Source organism: Oryzias latipes, chromosome 18 (genome assembly GCF_053564925.1).
Source record: "Oryzias latipes strain Hd-rR chromosome 18, Olatipes_Hd-rR_3.1".
In the NCBI taxonomy this organism is placed as follows: Eukaryota; Metazoa; Chordata; class Actinopteri; order Beloniformes; family Adrianichthyidae; genus Oryzias; species Oryzias latipes.
The window spans coordinates 26,916,377-26,944,354 of NC_136254.1; the positions used below are offsets into that span (position 1 = coordinate 26,916,377).

Below are 27,978 nucleotides of genomic sequence, written 5' to 3' on the forward strand. Positions count from 1 at the left end.
GGGGTCTAGATGACCCAACTCCCAATGGTTAAGTGCCTAGGATAGCACAAGGGTTAAAGTCTTTAAGATGTGGCAGACAACTGTTTCCTTGTCATTCAGCAATATAGCATTCAACCCTGCATTTTCTTCTGGAAATGCAACTCCTTCTAGCTTGTCTTACCTCCTGGTTTTGAAAAAAACATTTAGTTTTTACTCCAACAAGCTCGTTTTCTACTCAAATAATGCCTTTGTCACAGCTGCTCTTAAGCTCAGGTGACCACTTTCACTGAAAAGTCTAGACGTTAGCTCTGGTCAGATGGAACTACCCTCCACATGCTGATGTCTTGCCTTATAACGTGCTTTGACGGACTGATTCAAACCTTACAACGTCTTCCATTCCATGTCTGAAAGGCCAAAGCTGCTGTCCTTGGATCGGTCTCCTTCTAAAAGTTTTGGAAAAAAAAGTGATCAATAAGCTCTACCAGCACTTACCCAAACCAAGAGTGTGTCCGATAAAAGCGCGTCTACGACAAGCTTTAATCAAGACTCTACAAGAAAGGGACATTAATGACGGTCCAGTGCTGAAGGGCAGTGATTGCATCAATACTCTCACTGCAGATCTTTGGACTCGGCTTGCTCTCTGCTAAAAGCAGGATGTGTTTTTTTTTCTATCATCTCCCAATGTTATACATATATGTGACAGTATCCTGTAGATTTTGCTGTAAAATTACAACATTTGTTTGATTTCTACACAGATGATTTGTTCCCTCAACTAACTATCCACAGACAACTTGTCTAAGTTTTTTCTAAGTTGGCTCCCCACATGCTTCAGGGTTGATTTTAAGATACTTTTAACTGTTTTTTAAAGTCTTAACGGTCTTGCGCCTTCCTATCTATCAGATCTTTTAGTAAAGTATGAACCCTCGTGGACCCTGAGATCCTCTGGCACTGGTCTGTTAACCATTCCGACTATAAAAACCAAAACCTACGGAGAGGCTGCATTTCAGCACTATGGCCCCCGTTTATGGAACAGTCTGCCAGAGGACCTGAGAGCCGCAGAGAGCAATGAAGTTTTTAAGAAAAGGCTAAAGAGTCTTTTTAACCTGGCTTTGAGCTAATCTTTTACTACCACTATTTATTTATTTGTTTTATTTATGTATTTTTTTTATCTATATATCTATATTTTTTAATCTATGTTAGCTTGTTTTATGAACTTACACTAGATTTTAATATGTTATTTTAATTTTCATTTACCTTATTTCAGTGTTTTATTACTTTTATCAATGTTTGCTTCTTCAGTCTCTTTTTTATTGTTTTTTATTTTCCGGTGCTTCCTCTGTTGGGACCTCTCCCTCTGGGTTGGCTGCTGTTCAGCCACTGCGGCTCTGGGTGGGGACCTGCATCACCTCTTAGCTGTGGTGGAGCGTTCCACCGCCTGTGATGCTGCATTTGGCTGGTTATGCAGCTGTTCACAGAGAGAGAGGTTCCAATTATCAGCGTTTTCGTGCTCAGCCTGTTTCTTATTTGTCATTTCTCATTGTCTTTCCCCATTAGTTAGGGGGTGGGAGATGTGAAAGAAGTGGGGGGGTTGTGTAGGTACAGGGAGGGGGGCCCTATTTTTATTGTTATTCATTTATTTTTGTGCTTGTTAATTATAATTTTCATGCTTGTTTTGATATTTATTTTGTTTTGATTTAATGTAAAGCTCTTTGTGTTATTCTTTCATATGAAAAGTGCTTCATAAATAAAGTTTGATTGATTGAAGTTTATTTTCAAGGAGAATTCATCTGAAATATTGTTTGTGTAACGTAGTTTGCCAGTCAAATTTAACCAAACGGCAGTAGGAGCACGCCATAAGGAAGTACATTTTTGTTTTTGTCAGCTTTTCATTTTATAGGCAAATGTGCAAAATGCATCATGTTTGGTTCTCATGTGTTTTAGTTTGTGTTCATCTTGGCATCACACAGCATGTTTTTCTGCCCTCCATCTGCCCTCACTGCTCTGTGTTGAATTTCTAAATCATGTTTCTTCAAAAAAAAGGTTGTTTTTTTTAAATTGACTTTGCCTGTCTCCTCACCTGACCTTCTGTCTTTAGATCCCTTTTGTACAACTTTAATCGACACTATGGTGACCACACCTAGCATGCAGTTTCTTTGGAAAAACTTCAGGCCGCTGTTGAAAGGGAAAGTCCTCTACACGCCTGACACGCCTGCTGCTCGCCTCCTGGTGGAAGAAGTACGTTTGTTTGTTTGCCTGAAGTCTTTTTATTGTTTCTACAAAGATCCACAAATTAACTTGGCTCAACAAAGAATGATAAATGGAGATAAATATGTTCAAGACTTTGCTGATGAAGATTGTTTTTTGTTTCTTACTTCAGGCTAATGCCACATTCATGGCCCTGGCTGCAATAAAGGAATTTGCCGATTCGTGGGGTGAAGACGGACCGTTTGTCTGGGGCTTTGTGGAAAACGGCACTGCTGTGGTAAGATTTCACAAAGCTCTTTCTTTTTTTTTTCTTCCTTAAACATTCTGAAAAGTTTTAGAACATTTATGGTTACAAAAAAAAAAATCTGTTTCAATTCAATTCACGTGTTCAATCAAAATGAGTGAAACGTTGCTTTAAAATTCCCCAAAATTTGGAGCAAGTTGATGGATTCGCTCCTTCCTGGGATAATAGCTCCTGACAAAGCAACACAAAAACCGCACAAATTGAGACTGGGTTTTCCACACTAGATTTAAAGGCACACCATCAATGGTTGTGTCCAAATTGGAGGGCTGTGTTCTTCCTGGGCTGCATTTGGCTGCTCATGACTTATGAGTGTTGCCCAAACTCAACGACTCCTTCAAACGCGGCCAACGAATACGGCCTTCTTTTCCCGATTTCAAGGATTGGTCTGGTGTATCCTTCTATGCTGTCCACATCCCAAGATGCATTGCGACCAAACCTGGAGATTTTCTGACAACAATGGCGGACTGTGAAGCGGGACCCAGAGTTGGAGATTTTTCCACCTTTTTACAATTACACCTCCAAGATTAGATAGATGTAGATATATGCTTTTATTGTCATTGTCCATTGTACAATGAAATTGAAGCATCACCATTTCAGTGCAAGACGAAAATAAGGAAATATAATATAAATAGATATCATATCAAATAAGCCGGCAAATCTTTTAGCTCCATGCCTCTCAGTTCGGGACCCACGGTTGCTAGGTGACAGGACATTTACTGATGTAACGGCTGGAATCATCTAAAGACTATTGTATTCACAGCCGCTAACATCTGGGCTACCCCCTCCACCAAGGACCCGGCCTACGTCGCCCCCGGAAGGCCGCTTCCATTCAAGGACGCAGCCCTCGAATTTGGACACACCCTTGTTTTGAACTTTTTGCCTTGTTAGTCAAGTCAGACTTTATTACCTGCGTTCACAGTATCTGTCTGTAGCGGCTAATGCTACATGCCAGAAATGTTAGCGTATTTGTAACTCATGCAGCACATGATAAACAGACGGATACTGCTTACACAAACATTACGATGGCTACAGTAACTCACAAAAAAAAAAAAAAAAAAACACAGTTCAACACTGCTAGCTGTTAGCCACGTTAGCATATTTACAATAACACCCTACTGAAGATTTTTACTGTCATAATCGCTTTGACACGAGTAGACACAACCGGAATAAAGCCATAAATAAGGTGCCCTGGATTATTAGGTGTAATTTATAAGAAAAAAAATGAAGTCTGTCTTGTAGTGTGGAAAACACGGTACGTTGATTGTACTGGAGACATTTTCCACACTAAAATCACACTACCTGACTTGCAAAAAAATCAGGAATGGGACACATACAACAGGTTTTCGTACTCTTTGATATTCATCGGCAGGAAGTCAAAGTGATGCTTGTGGTAGTTATTATGTTTTAAGTGTTGACTTCTAATTTACATGGTACTTACAAAAAAGCAAAAAACCTCAACAGATAGAGGCTCTAACAGCCACTCAAATGAGAAAGAGAAGTGATGGATCCATGTTAGTACAAGTCTAGTGGTTCAGACAAGCATGATGACAGCCATTTCTTCCTTGAAAAGTATGACAGCGAATGAAAACACAGCGCTGAGTGTGGCGCTCAGTGTTACACGATCCTTTCGTGTCTTTTCAGCGTACAGAGGTGTCTCCTGGGAAGCAGCAAACGATTACTAAACATAACTAGTTTGGGACCACACTTTGCCCAAGGCGCACTGCGAGTAAACAGTCTACTGCTGCTAAAGGAAAGAGATTTGAGTCTCTTGTCAGCAGGTGAAACTCCATCTGTGGGTAATTACAGGAAACAATGGAGTTGCTTTAAACAAGGAGCGCTTCAGGATATTTTAGCATCCCGCAACAATGCGGGACTTCATTAAGTCATCATTTTTAGTGCACCAGATAAATGCATTGGAGGTTATCCCATCTTAACATTATTTAATGCCCCTACCTTATTTTTTATATTTACGCCACTTTAACCCTCGTTCTATCTGGTGTGGTCCAGATGACCCCACTAACGTTGGGAGTTGGGTCATCTAGACCCACTAGACAGTGCTCTGAACCTTTTTTCTTCAATGATTTGTGATCTTCACTGGTGTCCATGGATTACATGAAATCCTCTCCACCTTTATCCACCTTTTTCATGGTAGGGAGAACACGTCAACGTAAGGGTGGGGTCATTTTGACCCCACAAGATAGAACGAGGGTTATGCAAACTTTTCTAACCTAGATAAAATCTCAACAATAGTCATGAGAGCTATTAAAAAATTCTCCCAATCAGAAAGACATGATGTTAGTTTTTGTTGTAGTTTTACTTCTTTGGTAAATGTAATCATCCCAATTCGGTCATCCTATGCTTTTAGTTTTTGTAAGCTGGGGCTACACAACACACACACAAACACACACACACACACACACAAAATGTAGTGTTAAAGTATTAACTTTATTTTTGCTTCAAAATAAAACCCAAATGAACACATTTTAAAAGTAAATGACAGACTGTAAAACAAAACAAAAAGATTGCAGAACCACGTCTGTCAGCACCATCACTGACATTTTTCAACTTTTTTTTTTAATTTGTGCAGAACTTCTTAGTATTTTTCTAAAGTCTCACTATCTCATGGTGTGGCAAACACTGAACACAGTAGCTCAAAGTTCAATTCAATTCCATTTTTGTTTGTATAGCCCAATAGGACAACAATAGTTGTCTTATTGGGCTTCATACCGGTAATTGTATAATAAAAATTAAAAATCATAAAGACCAGGAAGTCAACAGACTAGGCTTAACTGGGCATCCCTGCCCTTAGACCCTCCTTCTCGGTTCTAGCAGATGGCGCTTTATGAAGTAGCAATCCCAAATGAATTTAGATTCTATAACTACCCTTTTTGACATTTGTTGAAAGTCCGCATAAAATCTACTTTATAGCTCGCTGGTTTAAAAATGGTGATGAAAGTAAAGTTAAAAAAAAAGAATAGCATCCCAATAGTGACACCATATTCCTCTTTCTCCAAATGTAGGAGTACTCTTCAGCGTATTTTCCCCATTATTCCCCATTTTCTCTTTTTGTTTGAAAAACCATCTTTTTGCTGCAGCAAATGCATAAAACCAACCCACAACAGAACACTCAGGTTTTGTGTAAACATATTGTCTAGATCAGAATGTTAGCTGTTAAGATTGAGGGAGAGGAGTAATTACGGTTAAGTGCGGAATCATTTTCATCCCGGCAGAGAGGATTATCTGGAGAACTAAAGGACACCTTGCGACCACCTTCCTCTCCTTCCCCTTTCTGTGTTTTTTTTTTGTTTGCTGTATTTCCCTGACACTGACATTACTCCTGTGTCGCTCCAAATGAGCTTATAGGCAGCTGGAGGGAAGCAGACATCGGGAGCACCGTATAGCCGCGGTATTCATTACCCTAGCCCTAACCTTTACACAAATGGACCTGCAATCCTCTTTTGTCTTCATTTTCTCTCTCAGACCGACTCTCGGCCCGCCACTGGCTGTGAGGTTTTGTCTTCCTCGGAGGTCCTTCAAGGTTAAAAGCATGTTTTTTTGTCTTTGAAGGACTTCTTAGGATTCCACCTTAAGTGCTTTTATAGTGGAGGTTTTGGAGTTTCAAAGTAAACTTGAGAGCACAGTCATGTTCTTAAAATACCCTGCCATCTGTGAAATCCGTAAAAGTAGTTCACTTAAGATTTTACAATTATTCGAGATGTTTTAAGGCTGTAAAGCTCCTCACTACACACATTTCTCAGTTTGTAGAGACATAAGGCCCGTATTGTAATAAAAACAAACATCTGCTCACCGTTGAAGTTTTATATATATGTAGCAAGCTGAACACATTTTGTACAGCCTACACGGGACACTTGAGGTTGCTTAACAGTGGTTTGCAGCAAATCAGAGTGCAAAATAGATAAATGGCATGAATAATTGCACTAAAAAAATCCGCGAAAGAGTGACACACCACCAAAGGTGAACCAAGATCTAACAAGGATCTACTCTTAATGTTAGCAGTAGGGGTGTAAGAAAAAATCGATTCGCCAAAATATCGCAATACTTCATTCGGCAATACTTGTATCGATTCAAAATGCTGCTAGGAGTGCTTAACATTATGATCATTAAATAAACTGAATTTGACCATTTTATTACAGTGGAAGAAATTGAAATTCAGTCAGGGTCTTTTCAAAGTCATATTTAAAAAAAAAGAAAGAAAATATGTTTCGGTAAAATATCGGGATACTTATCGTAGCGCGGGGCGCGTATCAGGATACGTATCGTATCGCCAGAATTTTGCCAATACACACCCCTGGTTAGCAGAGGCCTCATTTGTAAAGTGAGCTTGCTGACACCTTTGTAAAGCTCTACTGTATACATAAACCCAAGCTACTTTATCAGCATCATCTATATCTTCAACAATGTAAAAACGAGCCCAGAAATTAAACGTTTGCTCCTCCCACTCAGGGATGCACATGACTTGTGGTTTAAGAACTCACTTTTGGACTCGCATAAAGGAGTGTATTTGATACGCGTCAAAATCCTGGTGCAAATGGCGTTTGGAGTGAATGCAGCAGTAGACACTCAAAACTTTAAATCCAAAGTAGTAAATACGTGTGATGCGCAGTTAAGAGCAGTTGTAAATACTCATGGACAATCTGTGGACAAATGAGACCAGGGTGTAGAAGCCTAACGTTCGTGCATAAGCGCAAGTTTAAAAAGATGCGCCTGGATGACAGCATGCACTGCGAGCTTTAATACATCTGTACATTCTCTTGCATCTATTTTCTGACTTGGGCACATGACATGTTCTACACTGGAAACCCTGGACCATGGGCTGTGACATAACTGACCCTACGGAGTTAGGACCTTGTTAGCCACCTGTGGTCACTATAGCAACAGGTAGCCTGACATAACCCCCTGAAGAATGACTTGCAGAGAGCCGTGATGACAGCTCCTTATTTTAGACACATATGAGTTCCTACATGGAAAGAATGAGACATATTTAACCAATTGTGTCTCTTGGAAACAGATTTAACGCTTTGGCTTGTTAGTTTGATGAGATCTAAGTAATTCAAGAAAACAAAAAGTACCACCTTTAATGAACTTTACAACTGTACTGACAACAACGTCTCCAGTAGATTGTTGTATCTTTGCTAACTTGTAATTATCGGCATTAAATCGTGTTAATGAAGCATTTTAATAAGTGATAGCCTGTCGTGGTGACAAAGTGATCTCAAAGGGAAACTGTGTCTTAGCTCCTGCAAGATTGTGCCAGAAATAGTCAACACTGGTTAGATGTAACTGAAGCAAATTTTTTCTCAAGTGTTCTTCCAGCAGTTTCATTTGCTAGTAGTTTTACTGAGTTTTTGAGGGGGGTAAAGTCCCTAAATCTGATTGTTCTTAACCCTTGTGCTATCCTATGACCCCACCCTTACATTGACGTGTTCTCCCTACCATGACAAAGGTGGAAAAAGGTGGAAAGGATTTCATGTAATCCATGGACACCAGTGAAGATCACAACTCAAAAAAAAGGTTCAGCGCAATATCTTTTGGGGTCTAGATGACCCAACTCCCAACGTTAAAGTGCCTAGGATAGCACAAGGGTTAAAGATTTTAATGGTATCAGACGATAAAGGGAAGGACCAGATGAAAAATATAAATCATCCAATATTTTTTACACATCATGGGGCACAAAGAAGACGTCTGGAATAAGGATGGAAACCAAATCTCGGTGCCAAGTTGGTACCGGTCTCGACGTATACGGTATAATCGATACTGTATGAAAAATAAAAAAAGCAGGTTTTGGTGCTTCGTTTTGATGCTTGGTTTTGGACATGTCAGTCAATTCAATTGAGTTTTGCTGTACAATTCTAGCCAGTCATTTTACCTTCCCAGAGATTGTGGGCGGTCTCATAAAAGAATAAGTGAGGTGATGAGGGTGGGTGGAGAATCAGACAAGATGCAGAAGGCACAATTTGTCCATAGAAGCTGATAACGGTCGTAGAAACGTTCATAAGACGTGTAAACGTGGAAGCCTTAATTGGGCATTTACATGCATTTACATAGACTTTTCATTGATAGTGGTCGCTTGAACGCGCGTTGCTAAGGGCGGTTTGAATGTAGCTTCAGAAAGAATAAAACAAAGGATCTTAAGCACCTTCAAGCGTTCTCCCTCACCCTGTGACACTGTTTTGTCACACTTAAAGGTTTAAAAAAAAAAGAAAAATTCTTTTCATTTTAACATTACAAGTTTGGCACCAGCACCAAATAAATTCAAGTAGTACCCATCCTTAAAGCCAAGTCACAGAACCCCTACGGACATTTCGCATATATGAAGTTCTGGTCTTTCGTGACACATGTGTGGTATACTTCGGAAGTGTTTTTTGCCTTCATCATTCATTGTTTACTTATTTTAATACGTTTGAATGATTTTTGTGAGATGCATACATAAATTTGTGGCTTTCCACGACTGTTCCACGTATATGTTACGTACACGTATGTCAACGAACAGACTTTTCACGCATGTACCACCAATGTATAACTTTTATATCGCGTATTCGGAGCACATGTCACCTTATATTTACCAAAATGACGCACGAATCACTAATGAATTGCATCTAAAAAGCGCATTAATCATACACAGGTCATGTTCTACGTAGATGTATGTATTCTGTACGTGGTTTATTCGTTTTTCTTCGGTGGTTTAAATGGGGTTCATTTGTGATAGATCGTAGAAAATTTCACGTAAAGACCACAACTTTTCTGACTTTTACTCATGTATATTCACATATGACCAGTTTTCATCCATGCAATATGCGAAAAACGTACAATGTGGATGTGTGACCTTTAGTCAGGAATGGCTCAGTTTCAAAGTCAGACCACAAAAAATGGGACCGCAAAGTAGCTTTGCTAGCTCGGAATTTTTGCTGTAAAAGCTCCTCTAAATCAACCTCGAAAGTCCAGTTGCCCCAAAGTTCAGTTGCCTGTAATGACATGACCTGGATGACTGAGAATCTTCACAGGCATTTAGCCATCTATGTTTTTTCCAAGTATCCCCCTTTAGTTTTTCACAGTCGGGTCATTCATGGGCCTCGGAACCCTGACACCTGCAGTCCAGCAGCACCAAAAACTGATTTACTACCCTCGCAATCTTGTGTCTGCTCGAGTAAACAACAGGGACTTGAAGTTCGCCCTTGATTTAGGAGGTAAACAAACACATTTAGTTTGTCATTGCAAGACCCTCTCATGACAAATAAGTTCATCTAATACCTGGCCCGCAAGGTTAAACGGTGTATCTGCAACAGTTCTGTTGGACTGCCACAGAACATTAGGCGACGGACAACACATTTAGACACTTTCAGCATTAAGCCAGTGGCTACGAAGCAGCTTCTCATCTGCTGAGCTGGTTTCACAGTTATGCTCAATTTGCCATCGCGTCTCTGTGACTGCTGCTCCAAAATGACACACAATTTCGAAGACACATACATTTGCGGTGGGTCATGTCCTCTGCTGGAGCTTCCACGGACGTTACATGTGCCGCTTTTCCTTGTTTTATTGCAGTGGGAACACTGTTTGACCCTCATGCTTACGTTTTGTATGCTCTGCACACGTAGTGTTGTTTACTGCAAAATACATATACACACATAGCTAAACAGTTAATATTGTTTTTTATAAAGTTTCACTTGGTGAGTATTCTCTCCTGAACAATACCCACTTATGTCAGGTTTGACAGCACAACAGAAAAGTAATGTTATTTTAACACAATACTCTTCTGATATCTAAACTTTTTTATGAACACATACCTGTCTTTAAAGAATCAACTTTTCATCAAAGACCTTTCATTTCTAGTCATGATTGTCATTTATTTACAACTTCAATTTTTTTTTTTAGAGAAAATTAACTTTTTCAAATAATTCAGTCAAATTAAGGAATTAATTTTGTTCAAATCTCAAATGTTTTTTTCAATGTACAACGGAAAAGTAAAGATGAAAAACCGGTGATAAACAATAAAACTATTAGTTTAAAAAACAACCTTTTTTTAAGAATGTGTGCAACGTTTTGCATTTTTGTGTGTCCTTTAAGATCACTGTGTTGTTGTTTTTGTAAGTCATTTCACAGAATAACAATGACATGGAGCAAGAAGTGTGTGTGTGTTTGTCTTGGCTCAGTAAATCTAAGCAATAGTGAGCTCTTAGTGAAAGCACATAGGTGCGGAAATTCTGTGCAGCCCTTGAATGCACCTCTTGCTGCAGTGAATGTGACTATTAAATCTGCGCAATAAAGTCAGAATTAAATACACATATTTTGTAACAAAATATATATATATATATATATATATATATATATATATATATATATATATATATATATATATATATATATATACACATATAAAAATAAAAGACTTAAGGATAAACATAAAACATTCATACAAGTATAAAACTTAAAATAAAAGTATAAAAAACCATGACATAAATGTATAAAAACAACAAAATAACCAAGTATCACAAACTTAAAAAAAGACTAAATCTGCTGTTGACTAAAGAACTTAAAAAATATATAGTTAAGAGAAGAGGTTTATTTCATTTGTTTCATTTGGTTAATTTCAGAAAGATCGTTTTTTACCTGTTGGTGGTAATTAAAGAAAATGATGCAAAATCCTAGAGTTGCTAGGGGAAAAAAATGACGTGTTGCTATGCAGACGGACTGACAGGAAAAAATGACGGTGAAATAATTTTATTTTCTTAAAATTTTATTTAGAAGGGACTATAAATTGTCTTATATTTTCCTCACCAAAAAAAGAAAAGCGACAGATTATCTTACATATTTATGCTTGTTTTTCTTTGTGCTTCTGTCATCTTCTTCGTGTCATATCTAGGTGAACGAGAGCTCTGCGAACTCCAATAACTCCAGCACAGACACTCCACCCACTTCAGAAGATGCTTATAACGACCTTACACACTTCCTGAAGTTACTTTCCAAGGTCCTCGGGGTATGTAAATACTTTTTAAAAAGTCTTCATTCACTGCATATGACGTCACTAACCTGGCTTTTCCATCCATCGAGCAAAAGCCGGACACCTCGGACAAAAGGAAGGGTTGGATTTAATAAGATAAATGGATAAATAAAGAGTTTGTTTGTGTGTGTGAAGATGGTGGTGGAGGGGGGCGGGGCTTTGACATTTCAGCTTTTCAGAACATATTCTTCCTTTTAAGGGGGAATGGGAAAACATAGTATTTGCCCTTAAAACAATTGTTCTGCTTCAGCCTTTTCTTTATGTTATTAAATTGATTTTTACCTGGTCGAACACCTGAGAGTCTATTTGGTTGCCATTCAAAAAAAAAAAAAAGAAAGTTAAAAAAAGAGTGTGTGACCTTTGAAATGCTGAACGAAAGATGGATTTTGAGAAAACACAGGTAGGATCAACTTTGTTTCCGGATTAAAGGTAAAAAAATAAATACATTTGTACTTTAGGATTGGGATTTTCAAAATAAAGCGTCAATAACTCTGAGGTCAAGCTGCCTTCTGACTGCTTTTGAAAGGACTTCGGATTGATTTTAAACTAAAAAAAAAAACTTTTTTCGTGTCTCCTAAAACCAGTTTAGCCAAGTGTTGGTCCTCACTGTCACTAGTTTGTGCAGTTGCCATGGAAGGAACATGTAATTAGACTTATGGTACACGAGAATCCAAAGCTTCCCAGCAGAATCTAGCACCGTAATGAGATTATCAGTGTTATTTACTTCTCCTGTCAATCATTTTAATGTTGTGGCCAATAGCCGAAGTTGCCAATTAATTTTATGGGGGTCAATGGCTGCCTTCCAGTCAGGATGTGTAATCTGTTTGCAGCATGTGATCTTTAATCACCACTCATCCTTTTTTACTCATAGACTCTAATTATGTGGGGTACTTTAATTTTAGCCCAGTGCAGCTTTGTGATTATGTAACTCTGACTCAGTATTTGGTCCCTTTTTTGTTGTTTTTGGACTTAAAGTGATGGGTTCTCTTTCTTTGTCTTACTTTGAACAACAATGGATTTCTGGGTGTTTACGTCTTGATGCAAAATGTTGCTAATTCACAATGTACTAATGAATCCAGGACTCCCCCTATTTTAACATCGCTGTGCACAAGAAACAATTAGGAACATTTTTAATATACCGTATTTTTCGGAATATAGGTTGCATATTTTGCAATGTTTGGCCCGGGGGCAACTTATATGCATATTTTCTTCTTCATTATGCATTCTTTTACTTTGAAATTGTCGTTTCTGTCCTAAATATTGATTTTCATCTTATTAGGTTAAACTTTGTGAATTGTAGCTTCAGTTTCCTGTTCTTAGCAGACAGGAGTGGGACCCGGTTTGGTCATATGCTGCTGGAGCTCATCTGCCTCAATGTGTGACGTGTTGGGCGTTCGGAGATGCTGTAGTGCAGTGGTCCCCAACCTTTATAACGCCGCAGACCGGTATGATGTCATACAAAGTTTTCACAGACCGGTCTTTAACCCTTGTGCTATCTTAGATGACCCCACCCTTACTTTGACGTGTTCTCCCTACCATGACAAAGGTGGATAAAGGTGGAAAGATTTCATGTAATCCATGGACACCAGTGAAGATCACAAATCATTGAAGAAAAAAGGTTCAGAGCACTGTCTAGTGGGTCTAGATGACCCAACTCCCAATGTTAAAGTGCCTAGGATAGCACAAGGGTTAAAGTATTTAAGATGTGGCGGACAACGACGGAACAGAGACATAACAATACGATCTCTAAGCTCCAATTTTCACCGGCATGGCATTGTACATGGCACAGGTGTCATCATCCTCTCCCCTTCCCACACTCATGGTACTGTCTATTAAATGTAGCTTTCTTTTTTTTGGGGAAGTTGAAGGCTCCTCTTCTGTCTCCTGGCTGGGCATTTTCCCCTTGGCAAAGAAACTTTCAAGACGTTTGTTTTCACTCATGTTGCTAGCTCCTGGGTTTTATTTTAGCGGTAACCTATCACGTGACCGAGAAGAGCGCCTTGGCCTGCTTCAATAGAGACATGGACGGATGGAACAGAGAATCGGGGAATTTTTCAAAATAAAACATTTTTCAGATTCCGAAATAAATAAAACGGAACCCCGGGGATTGGGTACGCTTACAACCAGTCTCTGTCCTGTTCTGTCAGACTCTAAACGGTCATGGTAGACGGTCACTTTTCGGTTCTGCTTGATGTTTGACTTTTGATCTTCGATTTAGAGAGCGTTTTCCACCATTGCTTACTGTTTTCTCAATACAGGGAATTGCACTTAAATCCTTTCAAATTCATCTCTTGTATTGATTCTTCTTCAAATGCAGTTAAGACAAATGGTCCTCAGGGGATTGATCTGGAATGAATAGGATTACAACATCTGTAATGAATAGCTCCGTTGTGTATTTCTTCTTTTTTGCGATGCCTTAAGACAATTTCACTTGTGAATTTGTGCTTTACAAATGAACAGTTAACTTTGACTTCATATGTGGAACTGGCAAAGACAAAAAATGGATTGAAGGAAGAGAGACTGTCTTGGTTGTTTGCCCGGTTTGTCCTTGCGAGGATCTTAGGGCTTACTGGAGCTCATCCAAGTTTCTTTAAGTAAAGGTGGAGTACACTTTAGAAAGGTTACAAGTACCTTTTTGGAGCAAACTGTATCTCAAAAGTCCTAAAATATTTAGTGAAGTTGTAACGTTGATGAAAGAAGTTCAGAAGAAAGAAATGTTCAGACAATTGTCAAAAACTCAGAAATTCATTGATTCGGAAGCTTCAAAAGTGCTTGACATTTTTTAACGAAACATTTGTCAACCTTACGAAGCCCGGTTAAAAGTAGACATATATAAAACAGACGCTACATAACCCATGTGTCAAAATAATAATGAGAAAATCCAAAGGGTAGAAAAACTCCTAGACCATGAGGATGCGTTACATTCCAGTCTCTGACGCGGCAATCTGATGACCTCATCATTAGAAGTCATTTCAAATATTGATGGTATATAAGAACTGGACTGAGTGACCTTGGGTTCTAAACAGGAAGTACCTGCTTGCCCCCAGAAGAAGCCCAAATCCCATAGATTTCTTTAGAAAAGTAAGCAGCTATTACTGAGTCGTTCTATTGGTCAGAATAACCATTCTTGCTCTGATACCTTTTCTTCTTTAACATGTTCTTGCTAAACTTGTTTTTTTATTCAAGTTATTGTTGTTGAAGTTATAAACTGGCCAATCAGAATCCAAGCTCACTGCTGACTGATGGGAGTGGTTGTCATATGTAGGCTGAATCTGAATTTATTCCCTACCCCTACATTTAGGAAAAAATAGTGTCTTCATAACTGGATGTAACTATCACTTGATGACATCATCAATAGTCGCCAGACATCTACGTTAGCGAATAGTTGTCAGCTCTCGGGCGTCGCAAAGACTTGGGGCTGGTTTTTTCAAGTTCCTAAAAAACACTTTCGGATACCAGCAAAGCTCTAAATGCCCCAACAATGAGAGTAACAGCCGTAAGGTTAAGGAAGGAATTCAGATTCAGCCGTTGACTCAGACCATCTCTGACGACTCCATTATGTCCACCGAATCAACTTCATTTTGATTGAGCCATAGGTAAGCCAATTTCTATGGGTGACATCGCACTCGCTTTGTCCAGTTCTCATATACAGTCTATGATAAAAAAAAAAAAGAAAAATAAATTCCACCATTTTGATTTAATCTTGTTAATAACTAAAAATGAATCCATCTTATAGTCATGTCTGTGGTGCAAAAAGATTAAAAGTGATAGTCAAGGTGTCTCTCGAATAGCACTTCAGCATTATTTTTTAAATATATTTTTAAAGTTTGAACTCTGTAAGGACATTTTCAATCAAAATTTCTGACGTTCAAACTTCATTACAAAAAAAAATGTGAAGGTTATATGAAAACACGTATTCACCACTGCCTTTGTCAGACTGGCTGGCACAAACATGGAAAAGCAGCTGTGAACAGTGACCTTCAGCTTTGTGTTACGACCTATGCTCCTTTATTAATACGCAGATAATCATTTCTTGTCTGAAAAAGGAAAAGCTGCTCAGATGTCCCATTTCAATCCACTCTGGAAGATTTTTTATTTATCCAAAGTCATTTACAGATTTTATTTTTTATTTTTTCCGAAGAGGTCGAAAGGTTTTTTGATGAGACCAAGAAGGGAATTTTAGAAAACGGTGAGGATACACTAAAAGAAAAAAATAATCTAAAAATACAAGTAACTGTCAGTTTATAGCTAGGCGACACAAACAAGGCAGCCCCCATTCAATCCAACATAAACAGGAAGAAAATAACTTGAAAGTAAAGCCTTACGATGATCTCTCCAGGCAGAAACCATTGCAGCTCCGAGATGCATGGACAGCTGTCAGGTGCGACTGCCTCCCAGAACGGTTAGCTCATTATTGTCTCACGAAATGGGCGCTCCAACGCTACAAAATGGGAGAGAGCTATCTAATGTTGCCTGTCTCTACTAAAACTCCAAACATTTTTCCCTTTTTCCCCTCGCAGCTCCAGATCATTTGGCATTAAAGTCTGTGTGGAGTAGTCTGTCTATGTATTTTTTTTTTTTCCTGTTTAATGTCCATCTGTTGTTTTGCCGTTCAGTCCAAGCTTGTGTGTGCTTTTTACTTTCCCTTTTTTAGTGGACACCAAAAGTTTATGGATGGACGGGAAAACAGCAGGAAAAAAAATAAAGTCACTCTGAAATGTTTGTTTTTGTTTAATAGTGCTTTGAGCTGAATAAGTTTGAGGCGGTTCCCACTGAATATGAACTGGTGACCGAAGCCCTGGAGCACCTGAAGAACGATACCTTCTGGGCGGGGATTGTCTTTGAAAATCTTCAACCGAATTCCAGCAGCATTCCGCCCTACCTCAAGTACAAAATCCGCATGGACGTCGAGGAGGTGCAGCGAACGGACAAAGTGGAAAACAGGTGGGCGACCCAAGTTTAATCTGTGAACCCTTAAAGGGCCTATATCATGCTAAATCCAAATTCTTTTAAGCTTTCAAGTGTGTTATATTGTTACTTCCTCACAAGAAAACAGCCCCAAAGTGGTATTTTGACCCATTCTTGCATTTCTGAGTATTCCTCTGAAAACCTTCACTCTGAGCACCAACCCCTCCCAATCCTCAAAAACGAGCGAGTCTTCACATTGTGATGTCACAAAGTGAGGATCAGCCCCTTCCACTGCCAGTACCGCCCCCAGGCTAAAACAAACACCCATTTTCTCACCCACTAGCTCTGTGGAGCCAGTGGTGATTGGCAATAATGCTTTCATTTTATGTGCCTAATATCCACATCCATCTTCGCAAAAGTTCTGATGTTTTTTGTTTAACCCTGCCTTAATTACGTGCAAATAGTCACTTCCTTTTTTTTTTCTGAAAATTTTCACTGTTTTTTTTTTAACACAACCTGAGTTGAGGCTTTCATGGCCTGGTTGTTTCACTGATTTTTTGTGGTACAACTTTGCATGCATTTTTCTTTTCTTTTTTCTACAGAGCATTTTATTCTGCGTACTGATTGGTTGCAGACAACTGTCAATCAATTTTCCTCCGTGCCCAGTCTTCTGTACAGATTACGTTCAGTTGGGAGGGATCTGGTTGCAGACAAGATACAGTAGAACCAGAAAACAGCTCCATTTCCATTGACTATGAAATTGCTCAGATTGGATTTGGGATAGTAAAGTTGCCTAATGGAAACACGACAATTTTGAAAAAAAAAACGTGAATTTATCGAAAAAGCGTTTTTGTGTTTAGAGGAGGTGGTTTTTGAGGGATTAGAAAATAGAAAGTCTTTGGAGGGAGTTGAAACTGTGTGTTGCCAAGTAACAGCCCCAAAACATCACCGCTCTAGACGAGATCTGCATGGAGGAATGGGCCAAAATACCAGCAACAGTTTGTGAAAACCTTGTGAGGACTTACAGAAGATGTTTGACTGCTGTCATTGCCTTAAAAGGGTTTATAAGAAAGTATTGAGCTGATCTTTTATTATCGACCATATACTTATTTTCCACCATAATTTACAAATAAATTCTCAAAATGTGATTAATTTTCTCAGTCTGTCTTTTGTAGTTGACGTATACCTATAATGAAAATTACAGGCCTGTCTCATCATTTTAAGTGGGAGAACCTGCACAATTGGTGGCAGACTAAATACTTTATTGCCCCACTGTATATAGGCCCTTTAAAGCTAAGCTAGGTCATTTATTTTTGCCTTTGCTGAGAGCTGTTTTCCTTAATTGTTTTAATAAGGTTATGGTCTCCTGGAGCTAATGACAACCCATATGAGAACCTACGCTATATTTGGGGAGGCTTCGCCTACCTGGAGGACATAATAGACCATGCCAGCATCCGACTCCAAACATCGACGAGTCAACCGCTCGGTGTCTATGTCCAGCAAATGCCATATCCCTGCTACGTAGATGACCCGTAAGTGTAAATACTTTGTTTTTGTTTAGTAAAGACATAATACATGGGTAAAATGAATACAATTGGAAAAATATGTTCCTGCTACACGGCTGAGAAATGGCCCTTTCAACGAGACTGCAGTCAAAACTACTTTTAGGCTAGGTTCATAAGGGTTATTTTCTTGTTTTTGATTGAGCAAGTCACATCTTCGGCTCATTGTCAGAAGGAAAGCAGCATCTGTGGTACATTTGTCTCCAATGACAGCACCGGCTTCTATCATGTTAGAGGATTCACCTAGGGACCCTAATGATGCCGTATCACACTGGATCTTCAGAACGCCCAGATTTCCTAAGAGTCTTGGAAATGACTTCCATCCACAAGATATTATGATCTCCGTTAATAAAACAGTAACCCAGTGATGCTATCGAGAGAAATGATAATTGCCACTGAGATTTAGGACCAACGACAGAACGCTTGCCTTACATAGCAGTTGGTGGAAGAAAAAAGAAAAAAAGGAAGAAACTCGAAGCCCATAGGAAAATAAAACCGTTCCAGAAAATATGTGGTTTGGAAGGCTGAAAACTTACAGAAGATCAGCCTTAAGGGAGGATTTGGATCAAAATATTTTAAGAGGCCACAGCAAGAAGAAACAAACACTTGGGCGTGATATTAAATATGGGATTTTGGCGACCAGAGTCTATAAGTATGCTTTCCAAGAGTTTTTATTTTTATTTATTTTTAATATGAAAACTGCTCTGTAACAAATGTTTGGCCAGCCTTTGAATCTTACTCTTCAGAGTTTTCGACAGCTCAACAAGCACTAATTCATCTCGCCGATTCATCCTCCATCAGTAGCCGAGCCCCACATCATTCTTTGCGATGCACTTGGAAACAAAAGTCTAATTTTCCCATCATTTACAACTGATTGTCGGGATAATGATCGGAAATTTAGCAGCCATTTTGAGCATTGCTACGGCACTCATCTTCCCTGAAGCCAAAGATGAATAATCACTCCATCTAAATAGGACCCATAAAGCACTGCAATATGCTCAGACCTTGCACCATTTACTCCCTTCTGCACAGACGTGTTTGGACATCACTCTAAATTATTAACATTTAAAATCTGCCTTGTCATTCATAAATAATTTAGAATTACATCACACAAAGAAAGATGTGCCAAGGCAGAGAAAGGCATGGTGTGCTAGAACTTGTATCTAAGACAAAACGATCTTCTGCTTTAAGGGATTTTCTTTTTAATTTACCACATTTTCCGCACCGGATTGTAAAGCGCACTGTTGATGAACGGTCTGTTTTCGAACTTATTACATAGACGAGGCGCTTTAAGCGAGACAAGAGTCAGAGATAAGTCCTTCAGTCATGAAGGACTTTTTATGTGTTTGCAACATACAAAAAACCACATTGATGCAATGAAAGCTACTGTGACTACGGTAACTCCTAACTTTTTTTAATTGACGCTTAGAAAACACACAGTCCGACACCACTTACTATTAGCGTATTAACAACACATGTAGATTATCTGGAACACATAAAAAAACAGACTGATACCACTAAAGCAAATGTCTCTGTGATTATGCTAACTCCCAACCTTGTTAGTAACACATTATAAAAAAAAAAATTAAAAAAGAGTCCGACGTTGCTACAAGTTAGCCAAGTTAGCATAACAATTAGCAGTAACAATACCTGTAACTTCAAACCTTTATTATTGACGCTTAAAAAAAAACACACCGCTCAAGCAAATGTCTCTGTGGCTATGCTAACTCCCGACCTTGTTTGTGACTATTAAAAGAAATACAGTCCGACACCGCTACACGTTAGCTGGGTCAGTGTAATAACAATATCTCTATCCTTGTTTGCAGCACAATAAAAAAACAGATTGATACTGCTAAAACAACTGTTACTGTGATACACTAACTCTTAACCTTGTTAGTAACACGTTAAAAAAAATAAAAATAAAAAAAGAGTCCGACATCGCTGGAAGTTGGCCAAGTTAGCTTATTAACAATAACTGTAACTCCCAACCTTGTTTGGCAATACCTAAAAAAAAGAAAAACTCCGATATTGCTACACCTTTGCTGTGTTAGCTGTTTAAAATAACAAACAACCTTGCTTATGATTCTTTAAAAAAAAATGACAGACTTAAATTTGGTAGTCTGTACCTCTCTGAAAAATCGCTTCGACATCAGAATCAGAATCAGAATCAGAAATACTTTATTGATCCCACACGTGGGAAATTTGTTCGTTACCATAACAACTGACAGGAAAAAAAGAGTAAGAATAATATAAATAAAAATAAAAAAATAGAACAAGGAAAATGTGGTATAATTAAAGAGCTATTTACAAAATAGTGCAGGTAAAGAGATGTGCAAAAGAAATGTGCAAAATAAAGAAAAGAGAAAAAAAACAAACAAACAAAAAAAAAAACTGTAAATATAACCAAATTTAATACAAATATAAAGCATGGTTGTTGTTTTTTCAAATTAGGGCTTTTAAGTGCACCTTGTATTGTAGAAAATACTCTAAGTCTATATATGCTATGCATTTTCACTAAAAATAATTTTTAGTGTTTTTAAATCACAAAGATTTCCTTAAAAAACATGGAAACAGTGTTTCATCTCGATACTTGAGTGAAATGTTACATTTTCGGCAGATTGCACTGTTGATGAACTGCAACAACTTTTGGCAGCTCAAACCCTCGCTGACCCCGCTGACATTGTCAACCTGATTTAAGCAAACTCATTGAACTCCCACTACCTTCCTGTTCAACCTTTTGCACAGGTCTGCGGTGGCACTGTGCCATGCAGGCAGACCCCTGCAGAGACCTCGATCACACAAACCTCTGACTGTGGCTTCTGTTTTTCACACTTCTAAACGTGAGGCACGACTCGCTTCTGCCCCCAGGCTCTAAATGAGGATTTCCCTCCTTGCTGGCTTTGATAATATTGCTAAATTATTCAGAAATAAGGTATTAAGTGGACATAACAAGTATTTTAATGAAAAGATCCCATTAAAGCAATGTCTCTTTAATAAGATAGACTAATTATAAAACCACAAATTATATTAAAATATATACATTTTTAATTGGTTCTATTATGACTTAGAATTAACATGACCTACTAAAGCTTTTGATGCCTTCTTTTAGAATAGGCTTCTAATAAGTAATTGTTTATGAATGTATAGCTTTTTGTTTGCATAAATATTCATAATACATATTTATTTATAAAGACATGTTCTCATAAAAAAAAGAATCTCTTTGATGATAGTATTATTCTGGTTAAATAAAAGATAGATAGGAAACACGTAAATGTACTCTAGGACCTTTAGCCTACTTTTCTCTTGTAGTTTATGTTATACCTAAAATAATGGGTTTTATAACAAATAAATGCCCAAGAATACATTGTTGTCACTGGACAAAAATTATTGTTATAGTTTTGGTTTTAAATATATGTTTATGCAACATTCACATATACAGGTGCCACTGTGTGATGGGGAGGTATCGGCAGAATCCGCAAGATTAGCTACCACTGCCCGATTATTGGAAAATCGTTGGCGTGGTCATGAATGTAGACGGCGGCAGTCAGTCGGGCGGGGATGACGGTGTTACAAAATCTAGCGACAGCTGGGCGGCCGCAGGGCAGTGGTAGCCATATGGTAGAGCAGCAGCAGCTCTGATTGGACGATGTGTAGACGTACAAGTAATTCTTCTCAGCATCAACTGCAATTCATCAATATGCAGGTCTTTGAGTCGCGGTGGTACTGTCAACGCCATGATGACTTTTGTGCAGCAGCAATGCCATCTCCCCAATTGGACCCACGGTGGCTGGAATCGCCAGATTGACGTCCGGTCATCGCCGGGCTCCCATTTTATCTCAACAGCCTTTGTCGGGTGCCGGTGCTGCTACTGTACGATTTCTAGCAATCGAATGGTGGCGATTGGATTTCATACATAAGTCGCAATAAGTCGAATATTTGATCGTAGTCTTAGGCTATGTCAGAATTCTTACCATAATCTCAAACATCTAAAAATCTATTTAGTGCAGGACTATCCAGTGCCCCAAATTTTAAAAGCAATTCGGACACCGTGCTCACTACTTCTTTTTTTTAAACACCGAGTATGACGTCACCAAATTCACAAAGTGAAAATCTAATCGATATGAGTGTTTTACGACAATTTATGAATCCACTTCTGATGAAAACTTAGATGGTTTACCATTACCCTTGCAACAACACATCATCAGTAGAGTAAAAGTAACCTGTCTCACGACGGTCTAAATCCAGCTCACGTTCCCTAAAAGACATTTAAATTTCTTTTTCCACAAAAGTTGTTCAAACGCATTGCATTGTGGTCTATTGTTGCCAATGTAGTGATTATCAATGCACACTGGTTTGTCCCAGAGACTTCTGGGAAATTTCTAGGGCACATTTTAAAATTGTAGATCTAGACAGCGCTACAGAATGACTAACAGATTTTGAAGTGCAGTGTGTAGTGACAGTTGCTGTTTTTCAGTATTATTGGTCCCTTTTTGGATCTCTCTGTGGGATCTGTATGGTTTTGTTTTAATCTATTCTACTCTAAATATTTCTAAATAATATAGTATTTGTACTGTAAAAATGTTGAAAATTTTAGTTTCATGTAAAGCATGGTTTCATGTATTTTCTTTTTAGATAAAAACATGTTCAAAATTGTCTTTGCTTTTTGAACCAAAATGGAAATAAATGTCAACCGGGGCCATTTGAAAATGTTTTCTTTAACCTGCAGTTTTAATGCATCTTTTAAAGTCACACATAACTCTCTACAGTAAAAAGTGGAAGAAAAAAAACAACTGAAAAACATTTCAAGACTTCCTTTTTACATGAATATTTGTAAAGCTGTAGAATTTTAGTCGTTTGGTCAAACTAAGAAGAAAAAAAAAACATTTCAAAAGGGCTTGCTCGAGAACCCAGGGGTCACTCTAACAGAGCTGCAAATGTCCTCTGCAAAGACAGAAGATCAGCCAGAAGTGCAGCCTTCTCAGCAGCAGTCCATCAATCAGCCCTTTATGGCACTGTGGCTCAATGAAAGCCACTCTTGAGTTAAGGGCATATGACGGCACACATCTAGTTTGCCAACATTTAAAGGACTTTGGGAGCAGGAGGGAAGAAAAAAAATGCTGTGATGGTCTGAAAAGTTCAACTCTGGCATCCGGCTTTATTCTTTATGCAGCTAAAAACAGAGATAAACAAAAGCAAATGCTACATAAATATTTTCATTTTGACATTTTTTACCACGTTTTATGTATCTAAAGTGTATTCATATATTTCCTTCATATATATAGATTCATATATATTTCATGTCCAAAAAAAAAAACGGGAGAAAAAATTGTGAAAAAGGCAAGCGCCAGGATAAAAGAAACAAATGGCCACCAACAAAAAGCAATAAAAAGTGTCTTGAAGGATTTTGACAGTGGTTCCACACTTTATTAATAATTATAAAGTGCATCAATTAAAGAGAAAACAGTTTTTTCCATTGGCTTTGTTTTGCCAATTAGCCATTTCTCTTTTAGGAAAAAAATAATATTAGATTAAGTATATATCGAATTACATAAATTCCATAAGTATAGGTTTGATCATGATGAATTACATTATAATTGAAGTTTGGAAATAATAAGTGGTAACTAAAATAACTCCAAGCTTTAAAGCTAGAATGTATAATGTATGTTTACTAGAACAGGAAGCAGTTTCGTGGAGCTGTAGTAGTGCAACCTCCAGGGAGATTGCAGGCTACCATTTCTCCAGTTACTTAGAGCTCAGTTGTCTGGCTTCCCTAAATTTAGGTTAGTCTGCCAATGAAACTGGAGCTGCTGAGAGCAGACATGCCTCGGGTTCTATTACTTAAGCACCTTTGATCGATCTGCAAATGTATAATTCACGAGAGTCTTGGTGGCAAGGTTGTCAGTGTCAGACACGGTGTGCATGACTGATCTCTTGCCCTCCGGGAAGACGTCACAGAAAGAGTTAACTCGCACAGCCTGTCTGCTGTTACAAAGGCATTGGAGGAGAATCAGCAGAAGATAAAGGCGGAATTAGTTTTTCGTCTTGATGCTCTTCTTACTTCAGGCTACCTACCTCCCTACAAAATGGAGCTAGTGCTGTCAGTTAGCTATTTGTGAAAGTGTATTGATTTGAGGGTCTCCTCAAAGAGGGGATTTTATTTATGTAATCTCGTACAGGGTTTTGATTTAGCCGTCACGTCTCGGAGCTTTTGGAAGCAGTGTTGGCCTTCCTTTGTAGAGCTTTCTAGTACTTTCTTGAAAGGCGATCCAGCTTTCTAGGAGTGGATCAGCTTTCAACATGGGTCTCTCCCATTCAGCTTCTCGTGTGATCCAACTTCCTCCGTCAGCTTTCACTAAACCACACTAGAATTTCTGTATAAATTATATAACATTAAAAATGCATTCAAAAAATATGGTATTCATACAGTTAAGGGAAAAGTTAAGGCAGAAATTAAGGGTAATGTTAAGGGTGAGATTAAGGGAAAGGTTAAGGGAGAACTTTGAAGAGGGTAAAACTTAAAAATTTCTTCACCAAAACAGCCTAAATGTGTCTTTTACAGACACACTCAGTGTTTTTGGCTGTTTTTAACATGTTCTTGTGGCATTTTTCTCATGATGGAGGATTGCTGCACACCAACAGTCCCTGCCCCTCTGCAGTCCTAGAAAACAACACAGGTGCTTTAAACTTTACTCGTGCACTAGATTGTGTGTACGAACCAATAAAATGTGATATAAATCTTCCCGTAACGCAAAACTGTTAGCAAGACAAAATGTGAGCTACAAAACTAGACGCCAACTTCAGCCTCATCCGATTTTTAAGGTGCGACGAATAAAGATGAAAAAGGAAAAAGGGGTCCAGAAAAGGGTATTTTCAAAGTGTGAATCTACCATTTGGGCAACTGTACTAGCAGCATCCCTTGTAACATTTTTCAGCCGGTTGCTACATATACTGCATTATGATAATGGTGTGTGGGAACAACTGTCGCGATAAATCCATATTTGGAGTAAAGACTTCTGTTTTTTTCTCTGTTAAATGGAGATTCTTTCAAGTTTATTTTGTTTCTCCTGAAATAAACTTTCCAAACTATTTATTTATTTATTTTTACTTTGCTAGCTGGGGGTTTCAATTTACCGGTTGCTAAATTCCTTCAGAATTTGACTGTAAATAAAATAGAAAACAAAATGTAGGTCATGTTTCTTTCATATCTGCGGCTATGCTTGTTGCCTCTGACTGAGGACCACCGCTCTAAAACACAAATATTGTTAAATTTTCCTGGTCATTTCATTTAAAATCAATAATTTTCTGTGTGAAAAAAAAAGCTACTTGAATAACAAAATAGAAATAAATTGAAATAATGTTTTATATATATATATATATATATATATATATATATATATATATATATATACATATGTGTGTGTTTATATTATTGTGTGATTGTGAAAAACAAAATATACACTTTTTACATTTAACAATAAATTAAAACTGAAGCTGCATAAAAAGGCATTAAAGGAAGGAAAATATAGATATAAATAATAAAAAAATAACAGTTGGAAAATACCCATAAACATTAAAAAATTATTATTAATTTCCTCTCCACTGGAGGTCAGCTTTGGTAAAAGTTTATTTGAAACTGGGAGAAATAGAAAAAAAAATCTGCTTCCTCCACTTATTAGAGATTTAATCAGTTCTTTATCTGTTTGTTTGTGCTAAACAATCATTTCTTACATTATCTCTTCGGTATTTATGGACTCAAAGCATTAGCGATAAATACTTTGTCAACATCTATATGATATCTCTCCCTCACTGTCCAATAAATCAAAAGAAGGCGCTTCATTATATTGGCAGCAGGGAAGTTATTGTCATGACATTTTGGTGGCATTATGAAGCCAGTTTAATATTTCCCAATTGTGTTGTAACAGCATCAAATCATACATCATCTCTGGCACAGAGGGAAGCACTACATGTTCGATGGAGCTGATCGCCCAACTTTACAAAGGTTAGCTCAGCGTAAAAGTGCAACCATCTCAAAGGCAACGAATTAGTGGGACATTCTTCTGTGAAAGTCAACGTCTAGGGTTGCACAAATGATAGTTTTACAGGACAACAATATGGATCTTTAAAATACCATAAAAGATTATACTTTTGGTTCGATTTTGGAAAAAACTCTCCCTTTAGTCCTTGTGCTATCCTAGGCACTTTAACATTGGGAGTTGGGTCATCTACAATTGTGTAAGATTTTCCAGATAAACCTTTGGTTCCAATACTATTTTACCCTTTGTTACATTTAAAAAACTGAAGTTGCAGTATTCGCCATCATTTTGTACAAACCACCTTTCATTGCCCTTTTTGTGATCAAATGTTGACCTAAACAACTTATTTCTGGGATAAATAGTTTGGGGACATCACATTTATCTGAGGATGGGGGCAATCCCGACAGCAAATCAGCCCGATATCAACTAAAGGGTGACATCACACTTCGTCTTCTTACAATGGAGTCATTTCTGAATTCAGGAATGAAGCACATTAGAAAACAATTAGTGACCTCAAAAAGTTGAATGTTATGTAAATAAATATATATATATATATATATATATATTTCAGTCAGACAACTCTTGCAGTAAGAAATATTTATTTGACATTTTTCCACATTCTTTAAGTTGGCATTCACATATTTTCATTTGGCATAAGGCTCCGTTCAATTCCATAAAACTTCCATAAAATTCCATAAAATTTCCATAAAACTTTCGGGTAACAAAACCCCCCTTTACGGAGCCCACAGGTGGAAGCCGGGGAGGAGGGTGGGGCGAAGAATGAGCGCTGAAGGTAAGAAAGAATGAACAACTGCGCACCTGGCTTAAATAGGACGCTGAGCAGGTGAGTTAATTAACTGAACCGCCCTGGGGTATTTACCTGAAAACACTGCTTCGAGTATCTGCCCGAAATACGATAAATCGTCATATATATATATATATATATATATATATATATATATATATATATATATATATATATATATATATATATATACATACATATACATAGTCTTTCATGAAAAGAATGTTCTTAATAAAAACAGATCATCTGAATTGTTGACTTGTCAACTTTCCTTTAATTTATCCCACGTATTGACTTACAGGACAGCATAGATGTTGAACACATTTTTCTCAATTCTTCACTTTTGCGGCAGTTGGGAAAGAAAATTAGGTAAAGAAAAAAGAAAAGTAAAGGAAAAAATTGTTTTAGATATTTTCTGACACCAAGTTTGACTAAATCTCCGAAGGAAACTATTCTGAAATCTTAATAAATTGTTGTTACAGTCCACTGCACATATTGATTTGTTGACACCTAAAAGGGGGTATATTTGATGCATTATTTTTACCCCTGAATCAGCATGGTAATATGAATACAAATTTTAACTTTTTTTTTTTTCAATCTACAAGGTCCATTTATTTGAACACTATGAACCCTTATTGATTGAATTCAAAGTTCTCAGGGGAAAATGTTAATTTTTTTTTACCATAATATATCAGATAATCATAAATGTTATTTTGTTGTTTTTTTAAGTGTATTGATAATTTACTTTCAAGCCCTTTGGTTGTCCGACATCCACCAGGGATAAGACAGAGCATCACAGCATCTGTGTGGCATTTTGCTCTTATATTGTATTTCTGCCATTTCACAGTCCCCTTTGTGAACATGCGCCTCTGATCTTTTTTGATGGCTTTTTTTTTTCTACAACTAGCTTCATACAGAGTATTGGCGCCATTCTCCCCATGTTCCTCATTCTGGCTTTCATGAGCTCCGTGGCCATGACCATCAAAGGCCTGGTGCTGGAGAAGGAGCTCCGGCTTAAGGAAGTACTGCGTGGCGTTGGCATTCAAAACGGTGCCCTGTGGTCGTCAACGTTCACAGAAACCATGATTCTGCTCACAGTTCCCTGTGTGCTCATGAGTGTCATGGTTAAGGTCAGTGGCGAACAAGACGCCCAATGAAAACATCAA

The 27,978-nt window shown here is 37.9% G+C and overlaps 1 protein-coding gene across 5 annotated transcripts in view; it reads left to right on the top strand.

Annotated features, from left to right (window-relative positions):
* The window catches only part of LOC101164844 (phospholipid-transporting ATPase ABCA1), a 238,054-nt gene that overhangs the window by 63,576 nt on the left and 146,500 nt on the right, over positions 1-27,978 (top strand). For 4 of the 5 annotated variants that reach the window (XM_078936178.1, XM_078936179.1, XM_023965796.2 and 1 more), the window contains exons 8-13: positions 2,075-2,214; positions 2,357-2,461; positions 11,367-11,480; positions 16,243-16,448; positions 17,768-17,944; positions 27,720-27,942. In XM_078936178.1, coding sequence (XP_078792304.1) covers positions 2,075-2,214; positions 2,357-2,461; positions 11,367-11,480; positions 16,243-16,448; positions 17,768-17,944; positions 27,720-27,942 — 965 coding nt within the window. The remainder of the gene's footprint in view (positions 1-2,074; positions 2,215-2,356; positions 2,462-11,366; positions 11,481-16,242; positions 16,449-17,767; positions 17,945-27,719; positions 27,943-27,978) is intronic. The other variant, XM_078936180.1, reaches the window with a different exon arrangement.